The 26,228-nt window shown below is 38.6% G+C and overlaps 2 protein-coding genes across 27 annotated transcripts in view; one reads left to right on the top strand and one right to left on the bottom strand.

Annotated features, from left to right (window-relative positions):
- The window catches only part of LNX1 (ligand of numb-protein X 1), a 145,551-nt gene extending 138,067 nt beyond the window's left edge, over nucleotides 1-7,484 (top strand). For all 3 annotated transcript variants that reach the window (XM_040483430.1, XM_040483440.1, XM_040483445.1), the window contains 3 exons: nucleotides 1,493-1,721; nucleotides 6,381-6,539; nucleotides 6,906-7,484. In XM_040483430.1, the coding sequence (XP_040339364.1) occupies nucleotides 1,493-1,721; nucleotides 6,381-6,539; nucleotides 6,906-7,041 (524 nt within the window). In that variant the 3' untranslated portion in view covers nucleotides 7,042-7,484. The remainder of the gene's footprint in view (nucleotides 1-1,492; nucleotides 1,722-6,380; nucleotides 6,540-6,905) is intronic.
- FIP1L1 (factor interacting with PAPOLA and CPSF1) overlaps nucleotides 5,216-26,228 on the bottom strand; it is an 82,919-nt gene continuing 61,906 nt past the window's right edge. For all 24 annotated transcript variants that reach the window (XM_040483537.1, XM_040483615.1, XM_040483603.1 and 21 more), the window contains 5 exons: nucleotides 25,774-25,828; nucleotides 23,901-23,956; nucleotides 16,646-16,859; nucleotides 9,138-9,275; nucleotides 5,216-8,564 (listed from right to left, as the gene is read on the bottom strand). In XM_040483537.1, coding sequence (XP_040339471.1) covers nucleotides 8,417-8,564; nucleotides 9,138-9,275; nucleotides 16,646-16,859; nucleotides 23,901-23,956; nucleotides 25,774-25,828 — 611 coding nt within the window. In that variant the 3' untranslated portion in view covers nucleotides 5,216-8,416. The remainder of the gene's footprint in view (nucleotides 8,565-9,137; nucleotides 9,276-16,645; nucleotides 16,860-23,900; nucleotides 23,957-25,773; nucleotides 25,829-26,228) is intronic.

Below are 26,228 nucleotides of genomic sequence, written 5' to 3' on the forward strand. Positions count from 1 at the left end.
AGCAGGCTCCAGGCTCTGAGCTGTCAGCACAGAGCCCGACGCGGGGCTCAAACTCACAGACTGCGAGATCATGACCCGAGTCGAAGCTGCACACTCCACCGACTGGGCCACCCAGGCGCCCCTAATTATTTTAATCTTATGTGTCCTGGGTTACTCTGAATGAAGGAAGGTGATGCCAAATATGTATCTTTAATAATATTGTCAATTCCCACGAAGGGGTAGCTCAGATGGTTGAGCAATTAAGTCGTTGAAGGAGATTCAGATTCAGGAGATCATGTGAAGTTCCGGAAGTACAGCTGTTCAGCCTGAGGAGCCATGGGTGGGGGCAGGGCGGGGTGGGGGGCATGGCAAGGAATTTCTTTGGCCAACCTAACAGTGCTTCTTTTGGGGTCAGGCAGGGCTTGGGCTGGTGGTCAAGCCTTTCCCATCTGTCTCTTCCTATCTTTTTACTCTTGCTATGGTTATTCTGTGTGAAAAAGATGAGAGTCAAAGGAGGCAGGAGATTAGGAGAGAGATCAAAGAATAGAAATTGGAGGTAGGAGAAGTATGTCTTTTGGTTTCTCTTGCCCTTTTTCACCCAAGCAGCGGGGTGGAGAGTGATGAGGTCCGCCAAGAAGTGGCTTGTTAGCGAGAGAATGCGAGCAGAGGACTGTGCGGGATGGTGTATGGAAATGGCCCTGCACGTAGTAGGTGCTTAACCGATGGAAGTTACTATCACCTTTGCAGTGAACCACAATGTTAACTCCTTTTCCCTCTCTAAGAACATCGCTCCAGCTCGTTTTTCTTAACTGCTGTGTTCTCCTCTGCCAGACCCTTTCAGGGGTGGTCTCTTCTTCAGGCAGTCCACGTTTGTTGGGCGCCCACCGCATGCCAGGCTCCATGCGGGTACTTGGAGCTTTTGCCAAATGCTCTCTCTTGTGCTAAAACCAAGAAACAGGAAGTGAAGAAGTAGGTTTTCTTTGATTAAATGGTAAACGAAGCTAATTTATCTACCTGCTTTCCCTTTTTAGAATTTTTTTTTAATGTTTATTTTATTTTTTTGAGACCGAGACACAGCATGAGCAGGGAAGGGGCAGAGAGAGAGGGAGACACAGGATGTGAAGCAGGCTCCAGGCTCTGAGCTGTCAGCACAGGGCCCGACGCGGGGCTCAAACTCATAAACTGTGAGATCGTGACCTGAGCCGAAGTCGGACGCTTAACCGACTGAGCCACCCAGGCGCCCCTGCTTTTTGTTTTTTAAAGGCAACAACCAAACACTAACGAGTATGCTTTAGAAACCTCCGAACATAACTTCCCAGTGCCGTGAAACACCCACACGCTAGCCATTTTGCTGTTGGAGAACTCAGCCTCACGTCAGTGCAGGAGGCTAATGACATGGCCCTTCACCCTCCTCACCTCCCCACATCGCAGTCAGCCCCTGCCCCTTTGCACTTTTCTAGAAGTTCCTATTTGCGCTCTCACTAAAGATAGCTTCTGCTTCTCTGGCCATCAGGTGACATTTTGTTAAACGTGAACGGGATTGAACTAACAGAGGTCAGCCGGAGTGAGGCAGTTGCATTATTGAAAAGCACATCCTCCTTGGTGGTCCTGAAAGCTTTGGAAGTCAAAGAACGTGAACCCGAGGAAGCGAGCAGCAGCCCAGCAGCCCTGGACTCCAACCACAACGTAGCCCCGGCCAGAGACTGGTCCCCGTCCTGGATCATGTGGCTGGAATTACCACGGTGAGTCCCAACTTGACATCCTTGCGGGGATGTGGGAGGAAACCGTTGCATTTCCCGGACCACTCTTACTCTCTGGGCACTAGCCACGTTCGTGGCACTAGCATCCTTGTGAGCCCCACGTTTGATTGTGAGACCATTTGAAAGAAGTCTGTCCTCCCTTCTGTTACTGAAAATGCATGCGGAAATCCCAGAGCAGGATGAAAGCCTGGATGTGGAAACATTGTTAGACACTCACGTTGAGGAGCTCCTGGGCTGCTGCCCTTGTACGTTGTATGGCTCATGCAGCAGAGAGAGCTCAGCTGACGGGGGCAGAGGGCTAAAACCCAACCAGGCTCCTCCACTCTGGAACCTTCCCTTACTTTGCTAGTGGAATCCTCAGAACTTGCAGAGGTAAAACCCTTCAGCAGAACATCTTGCGTGTACCCGGATGTTGAAGCATGTGCTGGTTGAGGGGCATGTCTCAAGACTCTCTAGTTCCTACTCTTGTAAAGTTCTAGAAAACTTCAGGGAGCAGCCGGGTTGTCATTCCAGTGAGACGTAACCGGAGCCTTATGTGAAACCATTAAATTGTCTCGCGCAGACACGTCGGGACAGTTTTTAAGGACATTGTAAATGGCTAGATGCAGAGGTTAAATTTTTGAAGAACAGATAAACTGGGGTTTGCACACCTGCAGCAGAGCACAAACTCTTGACCTTCAAAGGATTTGCCTTACAAATTCCAACTGCGTGATGTAAATGTTAAATATTAGAGTCACCGAAGATGAAATGCTGCCGTTGGATTTAATGAATAAAAGTAGGATGTTTGGTTTTAGGACATTTTTCTTGAGGGTGGAGATAGGACGGTCTCTTTGTCTTTTTTTTTTTTTTTTTCAAATTTCAAATGAAGTTTTAAAAAACATCCCTGCCTCAGATACACTGACCTAGATTCCTTTTTGAGCCTTTCCTAGTTGATTATTTTTAAAATAAGGACATTTTTAAACAGTTGAAAATTGAGCATTGAGGCAGTTTGAAAATCTGCAAGCATTTTGGACTGAGCCTGAGTGGAAGAAGAGTTACTTGAACTAACATTTTTTAATCTTTCTGAAACTGGAGTCTATGAAAGCAGGTTTTTTTTTGTTTTTTGTTTTTGCGTGCTTGAAAGCTACTCATCATCTATCAGAGTTCCTCATTCGTGGTAGACAGGACAAATGTGAGATGCTTTTACTCCAAATATAACCAACCGAGTGGCTTTCTGTCCATTTTTTTTGTCACCTGGCCTGAGGCAGCGATTCTCTGCTCCTGCCGGAAGCGTAGTCTGGATTTGGTTCATTTCCTTTAAAAGAAGTAGACAGGGGTGCCTGGGTGGCGCAGTCGGTTAAGCGTCCGACTTCAGCCAGGTCACGATCTCGCGGTCCGTGAGTTCGAGCCCCGCGTCGGGCTCTGGGCTGATGGCTCGGAGCCTGGAGCCTGTTTCCGATTCTGTGTCTCCCTCTCTCTCTGCCCCTCCCCCGTTCATGCTCTGTCTCTCTCTGTCCCAAAAATAAATAAATGTTGAAAATAAAATAAAATAAAAGAAGTAGACAGGAAGTGCGAAATGATGCCAGCACAGACAACACTGGTCTTCGGTCACCCTGGCAGCCCTTAGTTTCCTTTGGCCCCTCGTCCCCTCACAGTAATCTAATCACAGAAGAAATCCGAGGCACCAAAGGGGAGAAGGGTGCAGGGTGAGTCTCTCATGCCTGTCCCCTCAGATCCACTCCCCTGAGGTAATCACGGTTACCAGTTCCTTGTGTGTTTTTCTAGGAAAAGTCAAAGTCAGGGGTTGGCGAACATTCTCTGTAAAGCGCCAGAGTTGAGGCTTTGAGGGTCACACCATAGGCGGCAACTCCAGGATTACCCCTCAGCTGAAGATGCTCTTCAACTCAAGGGGACTCAGAAATCACCAAAGACCTTCTGCTTTGTTTTCTGTTGGCTCCCAGGGCCACACTCCACATCTGGAAGTCTTTCGAAACATGCTCTCATCTGGACCAGTAGGATAGGGGAGAAATGAGTTAATGTGTGTTACTATTATACAGGCACAGGGTGCTGTGGGAACCCAGAAAAGACTTCGGAGACAGTGAGAAGAGTAGCAATATTTTTTGCCAACCTCTTTACCCTTTGGCTTGAACAGAAGATAACTGGACTCTCACATCTACCTCTGCATTCACTCTGTTGCCAGATCACCCAGCCTGTGTTCTCTGAGCTTAAACGCTCACGAGAAAAATGAGAGTTTTTAAAACGGCAAATAATGTCTATTACGATAAAATTATTTTTTGATCTCTGGACTCCCTGAAAGGCAAAAGGAGTTTTTGATCTCCAGACACTTTGAGAACCACCCTTAGGTAGTGTAGGGGCTCAGTGAAACACTGAGGTCTGCTGAGAAAAGGGGAATCCTTGGAGACTGAGAAGGAACAGCCAGTGTAACAAAATTTTACAGCTTCTTGAGCAACCCAAGACTTCACCATGCTCCTTAACATGGAGTTTATTTTTTAAGGTAACCGTAATTTTCTCACTGGGAGAAAATTACTAAATTCGTTGCTATTTTTTTAAATTATCCAACTCTTCTTCAATGAGCCCTAAATTTAGAGAGTTTCAGAATAGGAAAACTCACGTTTATAGAATTTAAAGTCGCTGAATATTTCAAAGGTAAATCCTCAGCATCATTGACCAAAGCCAGCTTCCACATTTCCCAAGTGAAATCATTTAACTTGAGAAAAAAAATGCCCAGTACTCCTCAGTTCCAACTAACCAAGGTCTGATTTTGAAGGGGTTTACAGTACTGAGTTCTTATGCTACAAAGTTAAACTACTCAACACAAAAGTAAGGAGAGTACTTAGTGAAAAATCTCTCGGTAACATTGCCATCTACGTGAATGCATGGCAGAGTGGTCAGGGGTTTTTGTCTGTTCACTGATACCCCAAGTGGCCAGAATGTGGTACGCTCAATAAACATCTGCTAAAAGATGATCCCGATACTTTCTCTCCAACATCAAAACAAGAGTCTAGGAAAATAGACACAATTCATTCACGTTATGTTGAAACTTTTACACTAGAACAGAATTTTTAGATGGTGAGGTTTATAGCTTGTCCACATGAAATCAAATATTCAATAAAAATTAAAGATCCAAGGTGATACTCCATGAAAAAATCCAATAGTCAAAGAATGAGAAATACTGTTTCAAGTATTGCTCTAGGTACCCATTTATAGGTTTTAAGGAATGATGGCTGGGAAATGGTAACAGATATTTGCTGATGACCTTGGGTAGGAATCACCGAATTCTTCATCTGCTTTCCCCCCAGTACTGGGCACAGGTAGGAATGTAATGCCGTGGGGTGTCTGGAGCACTGTCAGTTACCTGCGTTGTGTATGAGCTAGTCAGTGAACCGCCATGCAAATGTGGTATCTAACACGCCACAGATCCTACAGGGTGAATGTTTCACACCAGAGGTCTTCCTGTGAAATACAGCAGATGAGTATTTTGCAATCAAAATATGGTTGTTGTTTTATTAAAAGAAAATTGTTATTTTTCAGCTATCAGTGAAAGAAATTACTGTAAATTATGTGTGACAACAGATACAAAACAAAACAGAGTTGAATTTTACCACTACATTTTAAAGTTATCCACCAAAGTCAAAGCTTATTTTAAGTTGGAATCAGCAACGTCATGAAGTCACATTTACACTGATTAGCAAGGTCAGTAACAAATAGAATGACCAACGTCATCACTTAACAAAACCTTTCACATGAGACAGTTTATTGGTTTTCCAAAAGGCAGTTAATATTTTAAGGTACAGCTTATAAACAAAACAATCATATCTTGATTTTTACCAATATGAAAATGCTTTCTTTTAAACCAGTTCCTCAACTGGGGGGTTTTAGTCCAATCCAGTTCCTGACACACAACCTGTCACAACTGTAACAGTTTGCACTTGCTTTGCACCTGTGTCAACACTGGTCCAGCTGCCACCAAATAGTTCCTTCCCTCTAACCTCTAGGAGGATTGTACCCATTCACAGAAGACCTGTGGCCTCTCCTTCTCCCATTCGGTTTACTTTTTCTCCTCCCTTATGAATCATTCTTCTAATCTCTAAAAGTACCTCGATTTCCGTTCACTTTATGCCTGCATACTTCTCTATAACCTGTCAAGCATGTAGAGCTACACTTAAACTGGTATTATTTCAAGAGTCAAAACTTTGGCAAGTTAGGGTTAGGTTTAAATTTTTTTTCACGGAGATTAATCATTTAAAGGATTTTTGTCTGCATTAAAATTATATCCACAAGTAAATAAAAATATGTCGCTAAGTAGGCTTGAATTGGCTCATCAATAAGGATTTAGGCATTTCCAACTTTTTAATATAAATTGAGACACTGAATCTTTAAGCCAAAAGTAGGCTTATTTTTCCCACTAAACATGTAAACAGAACATAATAGTATTTTTTAAGGGGTGTTTAGCAACGGGAAACAGTTCAACTGGAAAAAGCCAGCTAACAGCACAAAACGTCGCTGGGCTATGACAATTTTGAGTAAGACCCATCCAATGCTAGTCTGAAAAATGCCAATAAAGGGCACGGGAGATGAATCCTAATTCTTACTAAGAGTTCAACCGATCTGTGCAGATAAATTGCTTACATTCTATTTCAGGTACCTGTATAACTGTAAAGATGTCATATTACGAAGAAACACAGCTGGGAGTCTGGGCTTCTGCATTGTAGGAGGTTACGAAGAATACATTGGGGACAAACCTTTTTTTATTAAGTCCATTGTTGAAGGAACACCAGCATACAATGATGGAAGAATTAGGTAATAATGATGGCTTATTTCCAGTGTTTTATATATGCAAAAGCATGGCCCCATTAGAAATATCTCCTGTATGACACACCTTGTCTTATTGGTAAGAAAAATTTACATAGCATTCAGTTTCTAAGAATTCCCTGGTCCCATACAGCAACTTCCCATACTTTTAGCATCCTTTCTAACAGGAGCTGAATGGAGAGTCTGTGCAGAATTCAAGTGAGGAGGGGGAAAAGCCTTCATTAGAAGGTTTTTTTAAGAATTTTCTATAATTAGGATTGACAGATGTGGCAAGAGCTAGGACCACCAGATACACTTGCATTAACCTTAGCTACAGACCAAAATGTTAATCATGGGTTGTTTTATGTTTTTTAGATGTGGTGACATTCTTCTGGCTGTCAATGGTAGAAGTACATCAGGAATGATTCATGCTTGCTTGGCAAGGATGCTGAAGGAACTTAAAGGAAAAATTACTCTTACTATTGTTTCTTGGCCTGGCACTTTTTTATAGAACCAATGATGGGTCGTAGGAAAACAGAAAACCACAAATAAGCTAAGTTGAAACAATATATTTATCTTGTCAATTTTTATATTTAAAGGATAGACTGTAAAAATGTAAACTAATGTCAGGAAAGTGTGATCTGATGAAAGTCCATTACACCTCCGAAAATGTAATTCTCAAAATATAAACATTAGTGATAGTTCTTATTCAGCGTGGAGGATTTCACATTACAACTGTTTATATTTTTCTATTCATTAAAAAGCTCTTACATGGCTGAGATAATTTGTATGCCCCCACTGAATTCAAATCCTATAATTAAAAATTTGGTATATGCTGAGGCGTGTAAAGTGTACATTATGGACATTTAAAAACCAATTTACAGCCAGAGGATTTTAAAAGTGCACTGGTGAAGAAACTGTTCATCAAATGAGAAATAAATATTTTTCAAATTATAATGGTCTTTTAGTATGTGATCTTAAGTTCATTTCTACTAGCACTACTCACAGGATCCTAGTAACGGATTCTCTCAAAACCATGTTGTTACCATGACTGACAAATACATCCTAAGGCTTATCCCTAAAAATGCTCACAGACTATTATAAACCTGTATTCTTAGATTTAATAGGAAATGACTAATGCAAAGCTGTTGTCTTTTCATTCACAATTAGCTAGTAACTATGTAAAAACTCCACGTGCTGCTCAACCAATGAGCCTTGGAAAAAGCATCAAGAAAGGCCAAACCAGCTTGACCCTGGCTCCTGCAGATAGCCGTGAAGCAGTTCAACTTTGTGTCACAGTGACGGGTATCTGTCCACGTGCCTGCTCTAGAAACTACACTTCGGGCAGGTTATTTCAGACACCACCCAAAGGCCTGTAGATTCTACTAATTTGGATATAAAAGTTCCCCATTTAGTTCCACTGAAAACCCATCAAAAAGTTGTGATATCAAGACCGTGTCTTGAGGTCTTCAGCCGCAGCAGTGCTGACAAAGACTGCCCTTAACTTTTAGACTCAGAGGTGCCTGTTGTAGCGCCATCTCTTAAGAGACTGGTATTTGATTTAACTCAAGAAAATGATGGCCAAGGTGGAACCCTGACCGTCAGATACTGTGTATGTACACAGCTCTTTAAAATTCCCTGCTGAGTGACTCATTCACATTACTTTCTTGGATACAAAGTCATTGCTGTCTTTATTTTTTTTAAATATTACAAGACAAAGATTTTTAACTTAACATGAAAAATTCACTCTTTTATTTTGAGAAAAAGTTAACTTTTCATACTAACAGAACAAGATTAAAGGTAAATTTCTTAAACATCATCCAGAAAAATAACAAGATTTATGGTACACTTCTGGCCCTGACAGACCCACAAGGCCTTAGCCACGCCTATTCAGCAGGTGCAGCTTCGGTGCTCTCCTGTTCGGGGGCAGGCTCACTGCCAGCTTCCTTTCCTTCTTTGCTTCTTTTAGATTTTTTGTGCTTGTGTCTCCTGTGACTGTCTCCTTCTTCACTTTCATGGCGACGTCTACTATTACTGAAGGAAAAAAAGGTGTGTTCTTAAGTAGTGAGGAAAAAAACCCCACTTTGTCTAGGTAAATTCTCAATATGATACTGGGTTTTAAATAAACCATTCTTTTTCTCAAGCACATTTTGAGAAGTAATCAGTTTCTGTGATTTTTATACAGATTATATTTACATTACAAGCTCCCCTTCCTGATATTATCCTAGAGTCTCAGAGCCCATATACTTTATTCAGAAAAACTTTTACAAATTAGAAATGGAAGCACTAAATCATAAAAGGAAATTATTTCTAGGGTTGACTTTGGGTAAATAGGCATAAAAGAATTTTTTAAGACTATTACTGGTTCACATGCTAAACAAAACCCTCTCCCAACAAGACGATGCAGCAAGTCTATGGGTATTAAATGCAGTCTTGTTAGATTTCAAAACCTCTGTTGAGCCTATAAGAACCAACTATTTCAACACCTTATTCTTAATCCTCCAACGAGGAACACATATGGTCTGCTAGTTATTTGGAAATGTTTAACTTTCCAACGTCACACCAACGTCTCTTGGCTTCCAAGTGACTCACTATAAGAGAGCAAACCTGCGAGATGACTTGTGTCTGGTGTCCTCCTTCTCTCTGTGTCGTCTCTCTCTGTGTCGTTCTTCTTTCTCTCGACTTGCTCTGTGACGCTCATACCCTCTTTCCGCATACTCCCTGTATCTGTATCGTTCTTCGTCACTGAAATTGGAATAAAAACTTTTCATGACAACTGGACTAATTGAGTCTAAGCCAGAAGCCTCCATGTTGTTGTTATTAGCATCTTATACAGAATAGATGCAAAATACATTTGTTGAACTGAGGGAAACGATGCCATTCCCCAATTATTACTAGATCTAATATAAAACAATTACATATTAAAGGTCCAATTTTGTTTTGTGCTTTCAGTTATTTAGAAATTTTATGTAACAATGAGGGTTTTTTCCCAAAAAAACTGGGAGCAATAACAGATTTAAAATTTCATTGGCTTCATTTTCTTTTGTTCCTTTTAAAATTAAAAGCATGTTTGTATATCTTAGCTTTCCAACCAAAACTCTTATATTTTTAGAATCTCTGTGTGCCCAAGATTTTATAAGTAAAGATACCTGGCTCACAATGGCTATGGAAAGTAGATGAAAGTGCTTACGTTCTTCAATCACATGAAGAATACATTCATCTCATGAAGAAGTATGTAAGCCTGAAGAACAGAAGGACATCAAAGCAGCTTCCACAATATCCACACACAATGCAGGCAGAACTGCTTGTGGACACACAGTCTGACATCCCAATTGCTTAATACTCTGGGTACGTGTGTGGCTGGGGACGGGCAGAGTCCCCTGGACGACAGCAAGTGCACACACCTCTGCTGCAGCTCCATTTCCTGACTTTAGATCGAACGGACTGGTGAAGCTAGGACTCATGGCTAGAGTTGGACGGTAGTCTCTTTTTTTTTAACCTCTCTAGACTGGTCCTCTTTTTGCATCTCTTCACTTACAGTCTTCCCTCCAGCTTTCTCTTAATCTTTCCAATCTTTTTTTGGTTGTTGTTCACAGAGGTCAACACTTTCTACAACCTATTATCGGTAAACTCCCTTAGAATAAAAATATCTTCTAGAACACTACACACTAAAGGGCTCTGGTTTCTAGAAAGGTCTAATACAAATTATTAAATCAGTAACTTGCATGACGCATCGAGATGTTAAGGTATATGAGTGAAAGTAACAGGACACAGAATCAGTTAAAAGTATGAGCCACATGAAAGAAAAAGTCAACTTAATTATGGTCTCCTACCAAAAGTAATGATTCAGTAGTGCTACAACTAACGTCTCCTATTATTGACCAAGTTCTTCCTGCCTGAGATACAGCAAACATTTCAAAAACTTACTAAAAAAGTATACTGTATGTACCCACATGGACCCACATTTTCTGACCATAAACATATACTCTGTATTTGGACAGTGGAAGCATGGGGCCCGAAACGCAATGCTGCGCTGCATTAAGACGGGAAGTGCAGAACAGACCAAGGACCACATCCTGATCCTGCTATACTGACTAAATGTGTGACCCAGGGTAAATTAGTTAACCTCTCTGGACCTGTTTTCTCATCTGTAAAACTGGCAAGTGTCATTTTCAAGGTTGTCGGAGAACTGGCACAACAGTGGGCCCTCAATAAATGGCAGCTAACGTGCAGGCTCTCCCCATCTTCAGTCAATTCAGTGCTCAATTTTTTAGAAGCAGAGCCTTTTTCATAAAAGTGACTGACTCTCTTATAATGTTTCTGAAGGGGAATAACCATGACAAACGATTATCGTAAGTAGTATCCTCCATAAAAATGAGGCCTTCTTTGTATTGGGTTTACATAAAAATAACTAAGGTCAATTATTGCAATTTGTCATTTGTAACCCTCTTTTCTCTCTCATCCTAACACCAACTCTTGTTAGCTGTGAGGCCCCTAAGATTCTGAAGACAGCCACAGGATGTGGTGTCGGAAGATTCGGCCTCACACACAGAACATAATGAGGATCTGTCCTTCCGTCCCCTTCTCTGATAAGCAGCTGTGGCGCAAAGGTTTCTCTAGGCCTGGAAATCATTACAGCTCACTTCAAACACCCTAAAATGACCAGCCTTCTTTCGGGCCCACACTTAAGCAGCCTAAAAAACAGATGTTGAGACTGGTCTATAATTTTCAAAACAATGACCCTGTAATTTGTAAGATAACACACACTACATGCCTTATTTCAAAATGTCAGTCTTTAAGAAAAATGGCCCTTACTTTTATACTTCACTGGGGTTTTCCAGAGAACACTATTCCTGGGATAATCCAGAACAACATAAAATTCCTCCATCTTTTGCTGCTCTGTCCTTGAACTTTTAGTCAGATTTTGGTAAACACTGACTCCTGATGCCCTATAGCTTACCAATATGAAAATCAAATGTGGTTTAACTATTAATCGTTTTAAGTCTCCATAAAAACTGAGTAACATCTGTGCATGCGTGTATTTGAAACTGAAGAATCAGAGAATTTAGCCTCAAATATTCTATAAATGTATTATTTACACAAAGAATTTATGAACTCTAGGCAAAGCAATTCAATTTAGTCTTCTTACGTATATCAAGTTTACATTCAGCACCTTGTGAACATGTACATTCTAGAAATAACTGTGCTATCTCAAATATATCCATTTGAATTACATTAGAAAAAATTCAGCTTCTGGGGCGCCTGGGTGGCTCAGTCAGTTAAGCGTCCGGCTTCAACTCAGGTCATGATCTCACGTTTTAGGAGTTCAATCCCCACATCAGGCTCTGTGCTGACAGCTCAGAGCCTGGAGCCTGCTCCGGATTCTGTGTCTCCCTCTCTCTCTGCCCTCCTCCTGCTCATGCTCTCCCTCTCCCTCTCTCTCTCAAATAAACAAAAAAAATTTTTTTTAAAAAGGGAAACAATTCATTGCCTGAAAGTAATGCTCTTGAATGTAACAGAATTACGCACTATGTGGTCAAGGTTAACAGCACATATCCCATTGCACTATATTCATACTGAAACACAAAACCTACACACATACTTATTGTATCAACCTTTACTTATTTATACTTAATAAAATGTTATCAGCTCCTACAGTCACTATTAGGAGCTATAGGAAGGAAAAAGATGAATAAATAAAAGATGAATAAATCCTATTGTTTCTTATGGCACTTTTTTTTTTAGGTAACGCTTAAAACTACTAACCCGTCCTAGTCCCCTTGACAACATTACATGCTTAAATCTGTAAGGATAGTGTGTGAGTATTTCTGTATCCTTAGCACATAGCTCTGTTCCTGGCATATAACAGGGATCAGAAAATGTCAGTTACATGAATGAATGAATCACCTCCACCCACTGATAAAGAAAGTGCATACAGAGTAATAAGAAAAATAAAAAGTAACAGAATTTTTTAACTACTTTCAAGACTAAAAAGGATTTTAAGTAATATCTCAACCACTTTTTTCAGTAGCCCATATAGCTCTCTACCGTTGTCTTAATTTCTTCACACATCCATTTCCTCATCTGCCAAGTCAAAATTTAGATTAGATAATCCCTAAGGACCTTTTTGGAGTAAGAAGTCTAGAATTACATGATCACATCTAACAAAACATGCTGCCTGAATCAAGTATATGCTCACATCCTTAACTGATCTAGCAAAATCAGAAAACTGTCTATGTACATTTATCCCATCCGTAAAAATAGCTGGTATAAAAAAAGTTATTTTGACTCATTTCATTCTATATTGTGATGGTACCAAGACTGTATATGTATTTTTTTAAATGTTTATTTTTGAGAGAGTGTGTGTGTGCATGCATATGCAGGGGCACAGAAGGGGTGGAGGGACAGAGGATCTGAAGCGGGCTCTGTGCTGATGGTAGTTCCATGCAGGGCTTTAACTCTAAACTGTGAGATCATGACCTGTGCCAAAGTCGGATGCTGAACTGACTAAGCTGCCCAGGCACCCCACCAAGACTGATATTTTAACGAGATGCTAAAATTAATGCTTTCCTAATGATAAAGTTTGATTTTTCTTAATTTCAAAATCTGCCTAGCTAAAACAGAGTTTCACACAACAGCTTTCAGAACTGTCTTTACTATATTCATCTTCCTCCCCTGCAACGTATGGCATTTTATCATTGCATGTTAGGCATTAACTATACAAAGTGCTGAGAATACAGAAATGGAAGATGGTGGCCAACACCCTTAGAGAGGCTTGCTAAGAAAAACATGCTTTAAAGAAGATACGCTAAATACTTAGCAAGTGAAGGAAATAATTCCATTTTTTGGGGGGTTCAGAAAAGCTCACAGAAGACAGGAACAACATGAACGAGTATGGAACTATGGGGGATTTCCAAAATACCATCTAGTTCAGCATAGCTAAAACATGGGATATATTGGCTTGAGAGAGAACTGGGTGTTCTAAAGTGTAGGAAGGTGTACTGGCCTGGGACCTGTGGATCATTAGGAGAATTCTGAATTATTCTCTAGACCAGCACACGGGCCAGTACCATGTCAGCGTATGAATTCTTTCCAGTGGCACAAAACGTTCTGAGGCATCGACTGCCACCCACAACTTCCAGAAACTTTCCTAAACGTGAACTGCGTAATGATACATACCAGCGGGTAAAGCATCATGCCGCTTCTCCAATCTCTTCTCTCACAATCAACTTCCTAGCCCTTTACAAAAGGCATTCCTTTTACCAATTTTACTCTGATACATTGACTCAGGGTGCAAAAACAATCATGGCATTAAAAATATCTAATTTAAGGGGCTCCTGGGTGGTTCAGTCAAACATCCAACTTTGGCTCAGGTCATGATCTCACAATCCGTGAGTTTGAGCCCTGCGTTGTGCTCTGTGCTGACAGCTTGGAGCCTGGAGCCTGCTTCGGATTCTCTGTCTCCCTCTCTCTGACCTTCCCCCATTCATGCTCTTTGTCTCAAAAATAAACATGAAAAAAATTTTTTTTTTTAGATATCTAATTTAAAATATTAATGTCAGATTTATTTTGTTCAAGGAATAACAAAGCTTCTATAAGGCTTTCAGTCTTCCTATCTGACACATTTTTCTGTCAAGGATAAAATATGGAGTAAGAAATGGGAGTATTCTGTCTTCTGGGATGTCCTAACTTCAGATATACTGTATGTAAAGTAGTGTGGTTGAAGTCATAAACAATTTTCCTTGACCTAGTTAAAACAACAAACAAACAAAATCCACTGAAGTCCCTCTGAAGAAAAGCAAATCAAAAGTGTTGAGGGGCAGCATCTTATACTCATTTAAAGTGAACAAAAAAAATGAAATCAGACTTCTTTTCTGATAAAAACTTGTGATTTGGCTGTCAGGACTGATGAGAGCTGTCTTTTACCAATTAAGTTATACGGTAGCTATTTTCCATAAATGGAATGAGGAAAAATTGCAACTCCAGGGTTTGCATGAAAATATTTAACAAAGTCTGTTTTAAAGGCTATCTGCAAAGATGTATTAAAATGAACAATTCTTTCTGAGCATATTAAGTTTAAAAAGATGCATCTGGGGCGCATAGGTGGCTCAGTTGGTTGGGCCTCCGACTTTGGCTCAGGCCATGATCTCGCAGTTTTTGAGTTCAAGCCCCGCGTGGGGGCTCTGTGCTGAGAGCTCAGAGCCTGGAGCCTGCTTCGGATTCCGTGTCTCTCTCTCTCTCTGCCCTTTTCCCACTCACACTCTGTCTGTCCGTCTCTCTCTCTCTCTCGAAACAAATAAACATTGAAAAATTTAAAAAAAAAAAGATGCATCTAAAAGTAACTTTAAACGAGTATAACTGGAAGTTTTTTGAGAAGTCGTAGTAAAGCCCTTTTGGTGTTCTTTCATAAATTCTAGTTTTCTCAGTTTCAATTCCTGAATGTACTGGGTTGAATTGTGTCTCCTCCCGCCCCCTGAAAAAGATGAGTTTGAGCCCTAACCCCTGTATCTGTGAATGTGACTATTTTTGGAAACAGGGTCTTTGCAGATGTAATTAAGTCAAGGTGAGGTCATACTGGATTTGGTTGCACCCCAATCCAATGACTGATATCCTTATAAACAGAGAGAAATTTGGACAGAGACACAGAAGGGAAGATGAGACATGAAGACAGAAACACAAACTGGGGTGACGCATCTCAGAACCAAAAACACCGAGGACTGCTAACAACCACCAGAAGTTACAAGAAATGGAACAGATCATTCCTCAGAGCCTATGAAAATGAGGAAGATAGGCTGGCACCTTGGTATCAGACCTATAGCCTCCAGAACTGCAGAAAGGATTCACTGTTGTTCTAGTCCACCAGTGTGTCGGACTTGGTAATGGCAGCCCAAGGAAACAGTTACACTGAGTGACAAATACTTTCACAAACCAGGAGGTTTCCAGTTCTCTGCTTTCAAGAAAGTTGAATAGCTGATAGAGCCGACAGATCCTTAAAAATAATTTTGATGAGGGGCACCTGGGTGCCTGCTGACAGCTCAGAGCCTGGAGCCCGCTTCAGATTCTGTGTCTCCCTCTCTCTCTGCCCCTGCCCCGCTCGTGCTGGTGCTGTCTCTCTCTCTCTCAAAAATAAATAAACATTAAAAAAAAAATAATAGTTGTGATGATAGGTTACACCTATGTAAATCTGGCATATCACTGAATCTACAGGTGCTCAATTAATTAAACGATAGAGCCACAACAAAATTCCATCAATTCTCATTTAAGTATTTTATGTGAACAAGGCTTATACATATATATATATATAATTTTTTTTAGAAGAAACATAATTAATGGAAAAGTCTGTTTTTTCCTAGCCACAGTAATATTCACTCATGAATACATATACTTAATTGGGGATGGGCGGAAGTCCTCCATAATATTAAGGGATGTAGTTCCACTAAATTATTTTCAAAGGTTGCTCTATCTATATATATTTAAATAAGTAATAATTAAAATGAGGGGAAAATTTTTTTAAATACTTAATCTTACAGTCATAAATTTTTTAGACATTTAAACTTACCATAGGTATGCTGCAAGAAAAATGGATAGAATGATCCATTTTTAAAAACTTATTCAGAGGAATAAAATTCTTTGGGAAAAGTTGCTCAGAAATAAGAATTCAAACAGAGAAATGTGAAATTTCCAACTGTTAAAAGAGAGTCTGTTACATGCATTTTTACAAAATATGATGACGAGGTTTAGCAAATCCCTATAATGCTCTTAACCCACTGGGTATGTTTAAAATTTGAGTGATTTTATTTCAAAATTGTAATGTTTATAATATACTGGAAATTATCTCTTGCCAACTATTTAAACTTAAGATAAAAATCTTAGATGAAAAGATAAAAATATTTTCAAATTCCTTTAAGGAAGAAGTAAACAAATTGAAGATTATGGTTTTGCATCATGGAAAGCATCTAGGAATTTAAAAAGCTTTAATGCTTTTCATTGGTTATACTAACTACTCTTAAAGCAATCCCTTCCCAAGTGAATTAGATTTTCCATCCTTGCACCAAATATAAATTCTAAAATGTACATGAAATACATGTGTACGAATTCCTGCACGTTCAACAAACCTGTTAAAAACACTTGGTGTAGGACTGTGATCACGCTCCCGCTCTCTCTCTCTGGTGCGCTCTCTTTCTCTGTCTCGATCACGGTCTCGCTCCCGGTCTCGGTCTCTGTCTCTATCTCGGTCTTTCTCTCTTCTTGCATAATAGTCCCACTGCTTGCTGGTATCCACAAGACTAGGCCATGAAGGAGCAGAACCAGGAAGGTGGGGAAAGGCAACTAAAGAAAAAGACAGAAACAATTCAAAACAAAAGTTATGGCACTTAAACAAAATGAGACAGACAAAACTCTACTGAAAAACAAGACAAAACTCCCACCAAAAATGTTTCATCTATAGATTATAATGGAAACCTAGGTTATAAATAGAAAAGAGAAATAATGCATGGTAAATACCCATAGTTTGAGGTAACATACAGAAACAAACCTTAAAGCCCTAACATACAAAGACAGGAACCAGAATTAGATACACCACAAACTTTCCAATACTAAAAACATAAACCAGACATCTTCAAAGTGTTGAGAGAAAGTAATGGTCAACCTAGAAAGACATCCTAAACAAAATTAAATCTCAAGAATAAGAATAAAACAAAGACATTCACAGATTCAAAAATGAGCAAAAGTGGGGGCGCCTGGGTGGCTCAGTCGATTAAGCGGCTGACACTTGATTGCGGCCTAGGTCATGATCTCATGTTTCACTGAGTTTGAACCCAGCATCAAGCACCGCACTCCCAGCACGGAGCCAGCTTCGGATCCTCTGTCTTCCTCACTGCCCTTTCCCCTTCGCACGCATGCTCTCTCCCTCTCAAAAGTGAATACACGTTAAAAAAAATTTTTTTTTTTAATGAGAAGTTTTAACAGACTTCACCAAAAGAACTTCTATGAAATATATACATAATACATTCCAAAAGTAACCACTAAAATAATAGAAACAAAATGTATAATTTCAAAACACTACAAGGAAAAATAGAATTTAAAAAAATATCTGAAAAACTCAGTTCAAAAAGACCTGGAAAGGATGAGGGTTAGAGAAGACAAGTTTGATCAGTTCAATAATCACAGTAATTCAAGAGACTGAATTCACCAGTTAAACGAAAGAGTTTGATTAGTACTTTGAAAAACTCTGAAAACAAAAAAACAAAACCTCTAATATTCTGAACATAAAGGACATAAAAACAACAAAATGGTTGAAAGCAGAAAGATGGGAGGAACAGGAAAATACCAATCCCCCTAATCTCTGTAGCTCTTCAGAAAAGGCTAGATTAACAACAAAGCAGCCTCACAAAGAAGGATTACCTGGACAGAAAGGGCCACAAAAAGGGAATAGACGATGCATCTCACCAAGAGACAGAACTAAACTTCCAGGTGGCTAACAAACAAGCTTAAATTTTTAGAGAGTAACATAGCTTGAATGTATAGAAATAAAAAATCCACCTTGATCATGGAAGATTAACATAACTGCTCTCAATTACTGCCAGTATAAGCAGACAAAACACTTTCACTACAGATAATAGAAGATTTGAGCAAAACACTGTTAACAGGCTTGATTTAATGAATATAACAGAATACTGCCCAAAACAGCTAAATAATAATCATTCTTCTCAAGCACATATGAAACACTTATAAAAGTACATTATGTACTTTCATAAGTAAAATAGACAACCTAATCTCTATACGTTTCAAATTAAAGCCACATTTCCGAAAATGCAGGGGTAAAAAAAAATAAATTTTAAATCATTTAGGAACTGAACATAAAAATATGACATCAAAAGTATAGGGATGCAAACTGTTCTGGAGAGAAATTTAATCTTAAAAAACATTAGATGCATTAGAAAAGATGGAAGGCTAAAGCTTAAGAACTTAGACACAAACAGAATCATACAAAAAGGAGATAATAAAGATAAAGTAGAATAGAAAAGAACCATACAATAAGAAAAAAAAAACCTGAAAGGTGGTTTTTGAAGACTAGACAAAACATAACAATATTCTGACAAGATTAAGAAAAAAAGAGGCCACATAATCAAAACCAAAAAAAACCACAATTACAGATGTTACAGAGATTAAGAATACAGAGGATATACTTTATACCTATGCATTTAAAAACTTAGCTGAAATGGACTAATTTCAAATGATCAATCAATAATTTACCAAAACGTGACTCAAGAATGGAAAGAAATCTTCACTGCTCCCCTAACTATGAAAGACATTGATCAGTAACTTGAAACCTTCCCAAGAGACTAGATCATTTTTATAGTTGAGTTTTACTAATTTATAAGGTACAGACCATTCTAATATATAAACTTCAAAGAATAGAAAAAAAAGATTATTCTCTAACTTATCCCACGTGGCTTGTTAATACCCAAACCAGTTAAAGACAATACAAATAAAGAAAAATTATAGGCTAAACTTACATATGAACATAGATGTCAAAATCCTAAATCAATCAATGTTTATTATTATTTTTTTAAAGATAACTAATCATGACCATGTTAGGTTTATCTTAGCAAATAAACAGTGACTTGATGTTAGAAAAATTTAGAAATTTACCACATTAGCAGATTAGAGAAGAAAAACGGTATGGTTATCTCAGAAAGCATTTGATTAAAACTCAAAATCCATTCAGTTTAAAGGCTCTTGAAAACTTTCCTTGATCTGATATAGGACTCCATCAAAAACCAAATAGCAAAAAAAGCCTGGTAGTAAAAATGTAAAAGCATTTTCCTTAAAAATAAAGGGGGGGGGGCTTATAAGACAAGAACTCCACTTTCAGTACTCCAACATTATAAAGAGATGCTGGTCAGAACAGTTAAGAACCCTCCCACAAAACAAACAAACAAAAAACAGGGAGGGAAGCAAGAATCTGAAAAGTAACAAAATCATTACCTGCAGATATGTATTACAGGCTAAAAAGCCTTTATAGACAAATTATACTGAGTTCAACAGATAACTGGCTACAAGATCAATATACATATTGATTACTATATACATACTATATGTATAAATAGAACAAATACCAATCCTATTTCTAAATACAAGCAAATACAAAACAGGAAGTTCGAATGAATATATCACTTAAAACAACAAAAACATTAGATACCAATGACTAAATCTAACCAAAGACGTGCAAAAATTGTGTAAAGATAATTATAGCACTTGATTGAAATATATTAAAGAACATCTCCATAGATGAAGAGAGTCCTTGTTCGTTGATGGACTCAATGCTGTAAAATACAAATTCCACACAAAATGATCTAAGCATCAATGTAATTCCAATCTAGTTTAGAAACAGCAAGGACTCTGGAGCCAGGCTGCCTGGTTTCAGCTCCTGATTCTGCCACTTATTCTGTGGTACCAGGGAAACCACTTAATCTGGCTGTTCTTCAATTACTTCATCCATAAAATGGGAATAGTAACAGTACACCTGCTTTAAAAGCTGTCAGGACTACATGAGTTAACAGCGTTTTGTCTAAAGTAAGCATAATATAAATGTCACTAATCTAAATCTCAAAACAGTTGTTCATGGAACTTCCAAAGCTGATTTCAGAATGGATATGTAAGAGCAATGGCACCAGAATACTTCTGAAGCAGAATAAGTAGGTAGATTTTGCTGAACCAGATAGGAGATTTACTATAAAACTCAGTAATTACGCTAATGTGGCATTATTAACAAAGGAGAGTTAGTCAAGTCTAAGAAGCCATGAAACAGATTCAAGCGTACATGGAAACCTGATGGATGGGACATTATAAATCCCTCAAGGGGGATAAACTATTCAACAAATAACACTGGGACAATTATATCATTACCTTATAACACAGGCAAAAATGAACACCAGATGGCTTAAGGACATACATGAAAAACAAAATCTGAAAACATTTTTGGGGAAAAAAACCTTGAGATGGAGAAAGTCACAGTTCAAATGTGAATCCAATTATATTTTTTTAAGTTTATTTATTTTGAGACCGAGCAAGTACAAGCAGGGTAGGGACCGAGAGAGAGGGGAGAGAGAGAATCCCAAGCAGGCCCCACACTGTCAGTGCAGAGCCTGATGCGGTGCTTGAACCCACGAACTGTGAGATCATGACCTGAGCTGAAACCAAGAGTTGGATGCTTAACCGACGGAAACCACCCAGGCACCCCAAATATGAATCCAATTAAAATGTAGTAGGATTTTACAGTTGATGAAGTCTAAGAAAAAAAAAGGTAATTTCTATTTGCCATTGGAACTTTCTCCTTTGCAGGGCTTGAGTATTATCATTATCTCTATACAATATTTATATAGTCCTAATAATGTAAATATGGTTTATTGTTTAGCTTTCAGAATAAAAAATTTGTCAGGGCACAGATAGTTTGGGTTATAGGACAGAATATAAATGTTCCTAAGCAGAAGTATGGCTGACCAAAGCTGGCAGGCGGAGGGGGAAGAAGAGGTGAAGACCTGGAAATTTGCCTGGTGATAGGCACTTGATAGTACATGAAACCAAGGACATGTAGATAACAGAAAGAGGTACAAAAATAGTCATAACTTCACTGGTGGGGAAAAGAGAGGGGTAGTGATGGTAAGTGAGCAAAATACACATCTATCATAAGAGGATGATAACAGATGGTATCTATAGTTATATAAATCAAGAAATAGAGTGATAAGCTTATATACAAATGCTATGCAGACCATCAGAAGAACTAAAAAGCATCAAAAATGCTGGTCTCTGCAGTTCTTTGATATTTCTCCAAAATACTTTTTAACTGGGTCTTACTTTATAAGCACAATATATTTAAGTTTATTCATTTTGAGAGAGAGTGTGTGTGAATGTGCATGAGCAGGGGAGGGGAGGAGGGAAGGGGGGGGAGAGAAAGAGAAAGAGAGAGAGAGAGAGAGACAGACAGACAGACAATCCCAAGCAGGCTGTGTGCTTTTACCGCACAGCCTGACATGGGGTTCAATCCCATGAACCATGAGATCATGACCTGAGCCAAAATTAAACAGTCAGACGCTCAATCGACTGAGCCACCCAGGTGCCATGAGCACATTCTTAATATATTAATATGCACATCAAGAAAAATTAGTAAGCAGTGTTTAAGGATAAATTACAAAATCCTAAAATAAATTAACAAAGGTAAAACAGAATTACCAACACAGAGGAAGATGTATCATCATCTACATTCCAAAGCTTTGTTTGATTAGGATGAAGAAAACTCCTTTCTTCTCATTAATTTTTGCAATATGCTTTATAACTCTTATTACTAAAGAAATCCTTCATATTTTAAAAAAATGCTTCTGAGAGAGGTGTTGGGGTTGGAAAGAGTGAAAAGAAAACTCTTGCTAATATACTGATTAAAAATTTGCATATATTACTTTGAGAAAAAGCTAAATGCTTAATAAATACTAAATAATGAAATCTTCCACAAGGAAACTGTATAGGTAACCTCAAGAATGAAGTCTTACTCCTTCTGATATGGGCTATTCCTCATGTTTATGTGTACGGAAACAAATATACAAGGAATCTCATGAAAAAGAAAAGGACAAGTGCCTTAAAAAAAGGTAAAAATAAAATTTTAAATAATTAAACAAGTAATGGGTGCCAAGGCCTTACATATTATGGGCATTGTGCTGAGCCCTTTATGCTCAAACTTTATTTTACAGAGGAGGAAAAGGATTTAGGTTATTTAAGTTATCCCAAGTTACAAGGATAAGATAGACGCAGGACCCACCCCCAGGCTAACTGCAGGGCCTATGCTTTAACAATCAAGCTACCCTGCCTCAAAGTGCAGAAAAGAGAGAGAACTCGGAGCTTGCTGGAGATGGTGGGGATCATCATAAAAATCACAGCTAATATTTGAGGGTTTATTAAATGGTAGGACGAAGGTGCTTTAATGTAGTCTCACTAAGTTTAATAGCTGAAGATCTATGAAAGTCACATAAATAATGAGAGGGAAAAGTAAGACTCCAACCTAAGGAGCAGGACTTCCTGGGAGCCCAGCAAGAACTAATAAACAAACCAACAAACCAATAAAAGGCTGTATAATCACTGAAACAAGTCAACAGAAACCACCACCTTTTGATGTGAATAAAGGGCATATATGTAGTCTGGACAAGGTGGGTCTGAAGGACAGTACAACACCCCGATACAGATACCTACCTGGTAAATGGATTAGATAACTGACACTTGACCTACTACCAAGATTTATAACTTCTACTGTGCAAATGCCTTTGGGGGATTTCAATGTTCTCCATCCCCAGTGGTACTACCTGAATACAAGACACCATCATTTCTTCCCCGGATTATTCCAGTAGTTTCTTGTTCCCCAAATCAAGCAGCATTTTTGCCATTCCTCCTTCCATCCACCCTACAAATCCACAATTTCCTCACAGTAAGTAGCCAACATGGACCTTTTTCAAATGTAAGTCTAGCAATTTCATAGCTCAGCATAGAACTAAATGGCTCCTCACAGCCTTCTGAATAAGGTTGAAAATCTATACAGCATGGCTATCACACCTTGCACAACCTCCTGTCTCCTCTCTAAACATTCATCATGCAATCTCTACACTCCAGCCACACCAGACTTCTTTCAGTTCATGCCTACCAGCTTCTCTCTCACCCCTATGCCTCTGAACATGATTTCAATCTCAAATAACATTATCTCCCTCTCCACCCCTTCTGGAGTGGGAGACCCCCTCCACTATGCTCCCATAACACCTTCTTCTGTCACCTGGCTGTTCCTCACCAGGCTATAAATTTGATAAGGGTTTATAGCTTACTGTATCCCTAAAATTAGTGCAGTGCATAGCACTTTTAAAATAAATGAATGGATGATCAAGAGATCTAAGCAGAAGGCGGTATCAGAAGCCCCTAGAATGGATTACTTTGTAAAGAGTGAACAGGAAAGAAGACCTAGCCAAATGATCTAGAAGAAAAAAACAGGGGAAGAGGAGAACAAGGTTAGCTGGATGACCTGAAGCAAGAAACAAAAAGATTATGAACGAAATTTGAGACAATTTGCTGACAAATCCTAAATCCTTTTAGGAAAAGGCAAGGTACAAATATCCATGCTGTCACCATTTACTAATTTTTAAGAGTACAGTTGATAAAAAATGAAAATTCTTCTGTAAAGTAACCTAGAATGTAAGACATAGTTATTCCTTTAGTTAATATTTTTTAATTGCTCTATAAGATAGTACTTTAAACAATAGAAGTATGTTTTTATTGCTTTAAAAATATTTAAATACTGGTTCAGACTGAATCTGGGCAGCTAAAAATAATACTTACCATTGCCATATGGAAAAGCACGTGCAGAACGACTATCGTAACCAGAGGAATGTCCACTGTTGAAGAAAAATGTATTTTTATGTGTTGCAAATAAGTTCTAAATTTTAACAGTTTGGTGCAAATGCAAAACATCAAGGCAGAATTATGTCTTTCATTTAACTACCATATAATGATAAACCTTAATTCTGTAATTTAACTTTATAATACAAAAACAGGCTTTTAACCTGAAAACATATTAAACCTAATACCCACTTGTAAAAAAATATAGCTTCCTAGTACTTTTAATGTGAACACAATCAATTCAGCTTGATTCCCAAGGTAAGAGAAAACTTTGAGACTAACAGAGTACTTGAGACTTTGCTAAAATTTAATCTTAAAAAAAGAAAACAACAGGTTTTGGGGGCACCTGGGTGGCTCAGTCGGTTAAGCATCCGACTTCGGTCCAGGTCATGATCTCACGGTTTGTGAGTTCGAGCCCCGCATCGGGCTCTGTGCTGACAGCTTGGAGCCTGGAGCCTGCTTCAGATTCTGTGTCTCCCTCTCTTTCTGCCCCTCCCCAGCTCATGCTCGCACTCTGTCTCTGTCAAAAATAAATAAACTTAAACAACAGGTTGTAGGGCGCCTGAGTGGCTCAGTCGATTAAGCGTCTGTCTCTTGATTTCAGCTCAGGCCACTGTCTCGAGGTTCATGAGACTGAGTCCTGCAACAGTCTCCATGCTGAACCTGCTTCAGATTCTCTCTCTCCCTCTCTCTCTGCCCCTTCCCCACTTGTACTCTCTCTCAAATAAATAAAACTAAAAAAAAAAAAAAAAAAAGGGTTTTAATGATTCAGAAATTCAGCCCCACTGACAGGAATAAACAAATAATACTTTTTAACATTTACTGATTGAGAAAAATATTTAACAAGGACGTAATAAAATTAAATCCTTATATTCTCACAATTAAGACTGGGCTTTATCATTTCCTTTTTGAAAATTATGCATGGTTCGATGCTATTGATGTAAAGTTCTCACAATTTTTCTATTAATAGAATTTGGATCATTTTTCAGAAATACACTATTTTCATCAAATTTACTTGGTACTTTAGAGGAAATAGTAATGGCTACCATTTTTTATTGATTTCTATCTGCCAAGAATTGTGCTGATTGTTCTATTCACTCGCTGTTTTAATCTTCACAACTCTATCTAAACACCATTTGGTAAAAGGGGAAACAGTCTCAAAGAACAGTTATGAACCTTGCCTAGCAGCACAAAACTAGGGAATTCTGAAGCCAAACTCTGAGCCAGATTGGAGACTTCCAAAACCTATATTGTTCAACACCATATTGCCATCTATGTAAATAAATGGCATCTCTGTAAAGAGGTAAATACTCTCTAGTACAGTACTTCTAGTGCTGCAGGGCATAAAAAATAAGGCTACTGCCATGTAGAATGGATCCAATCTTCCTTTGTGAAAGCTGAGTTACTGCAGGCTCATAAAGAATAGGGCAGTTTTTATTATGGTCCACATTAAGAACTGTCCTTACTTAATCATAAAACAGACGTGCATTATTCATGATTACTAGTCATCTGTAGACACCACAAAAATGACTACAGCCACGTTTTTACCAATCTAGGAATTTCTTTCATCAGTGTGTCATAAATCAAACCAAGATATTTCAAAATACTATCATTTGGTTTTCTCTGTGCTGTGTTGTTACGGGACTACAGGTCCAACGTCTTACATAAAAGTAGCTAACCCAGATCCAGACTCAGGCACTACTTCATGTTTACAAAATTAAATCTCTGAAAATATCACCAAGATATGTATGTGACTTTTCTGTCAAAAGTCTACAAATCATAAAAAAGTTTTATACTATCCATACTGATTTACCTTTCTATTGTTGGGATAAGAGATGGAGGTGGAGCGCCTGGTGGAGGAGGAAAACCTGAAACATTCAATCATAAGATAAAAAAAGTTAATAGAATGTCCATTTAATGTCAAGTATGAAACAAAGTTGCTGCGTATCACTAAATTTCTCTGGGGACATAACGTGCTTCTCTATGTTATAATGGACAGAAAAAATGAAGCTTAAACTTATAAACAGATTTTTTGAGCAAGAAAACTTTAAATGAACAGTCTGGTCTAATACACAGAGCACAAACTGGGAGTCAGGACACCCGGTCATATTTTCAGCACCACACACAGCCCATTTTGTGAGTATGAGAAAGTTAATCTCAATGCCTTACCTTATCCATATATAAACAGTAGTAGTGTTGCCACCAGATATGTTATACTTGAAATACTTTTGAAGAAAAGCAAATAAAATAGCATTTACCTCTTTCAAA

This window comes from Herpailurus yagouaroundi, unplaced genomic scaffold, assembly GCF_014898765.1.
Source record: "Herpailurus yagouaroundi ecotype Mexico unplaced genomic scaffold, PumYag 28, whole genome shotgun sequence".
Taxonomy (NCBI): domain Eukaryota; kingdom Metazoa; phylum Chordata; class Mammalia; order Carnivora; family Felidae; genus Herpailurus; species Herpailurus yagouaroundi.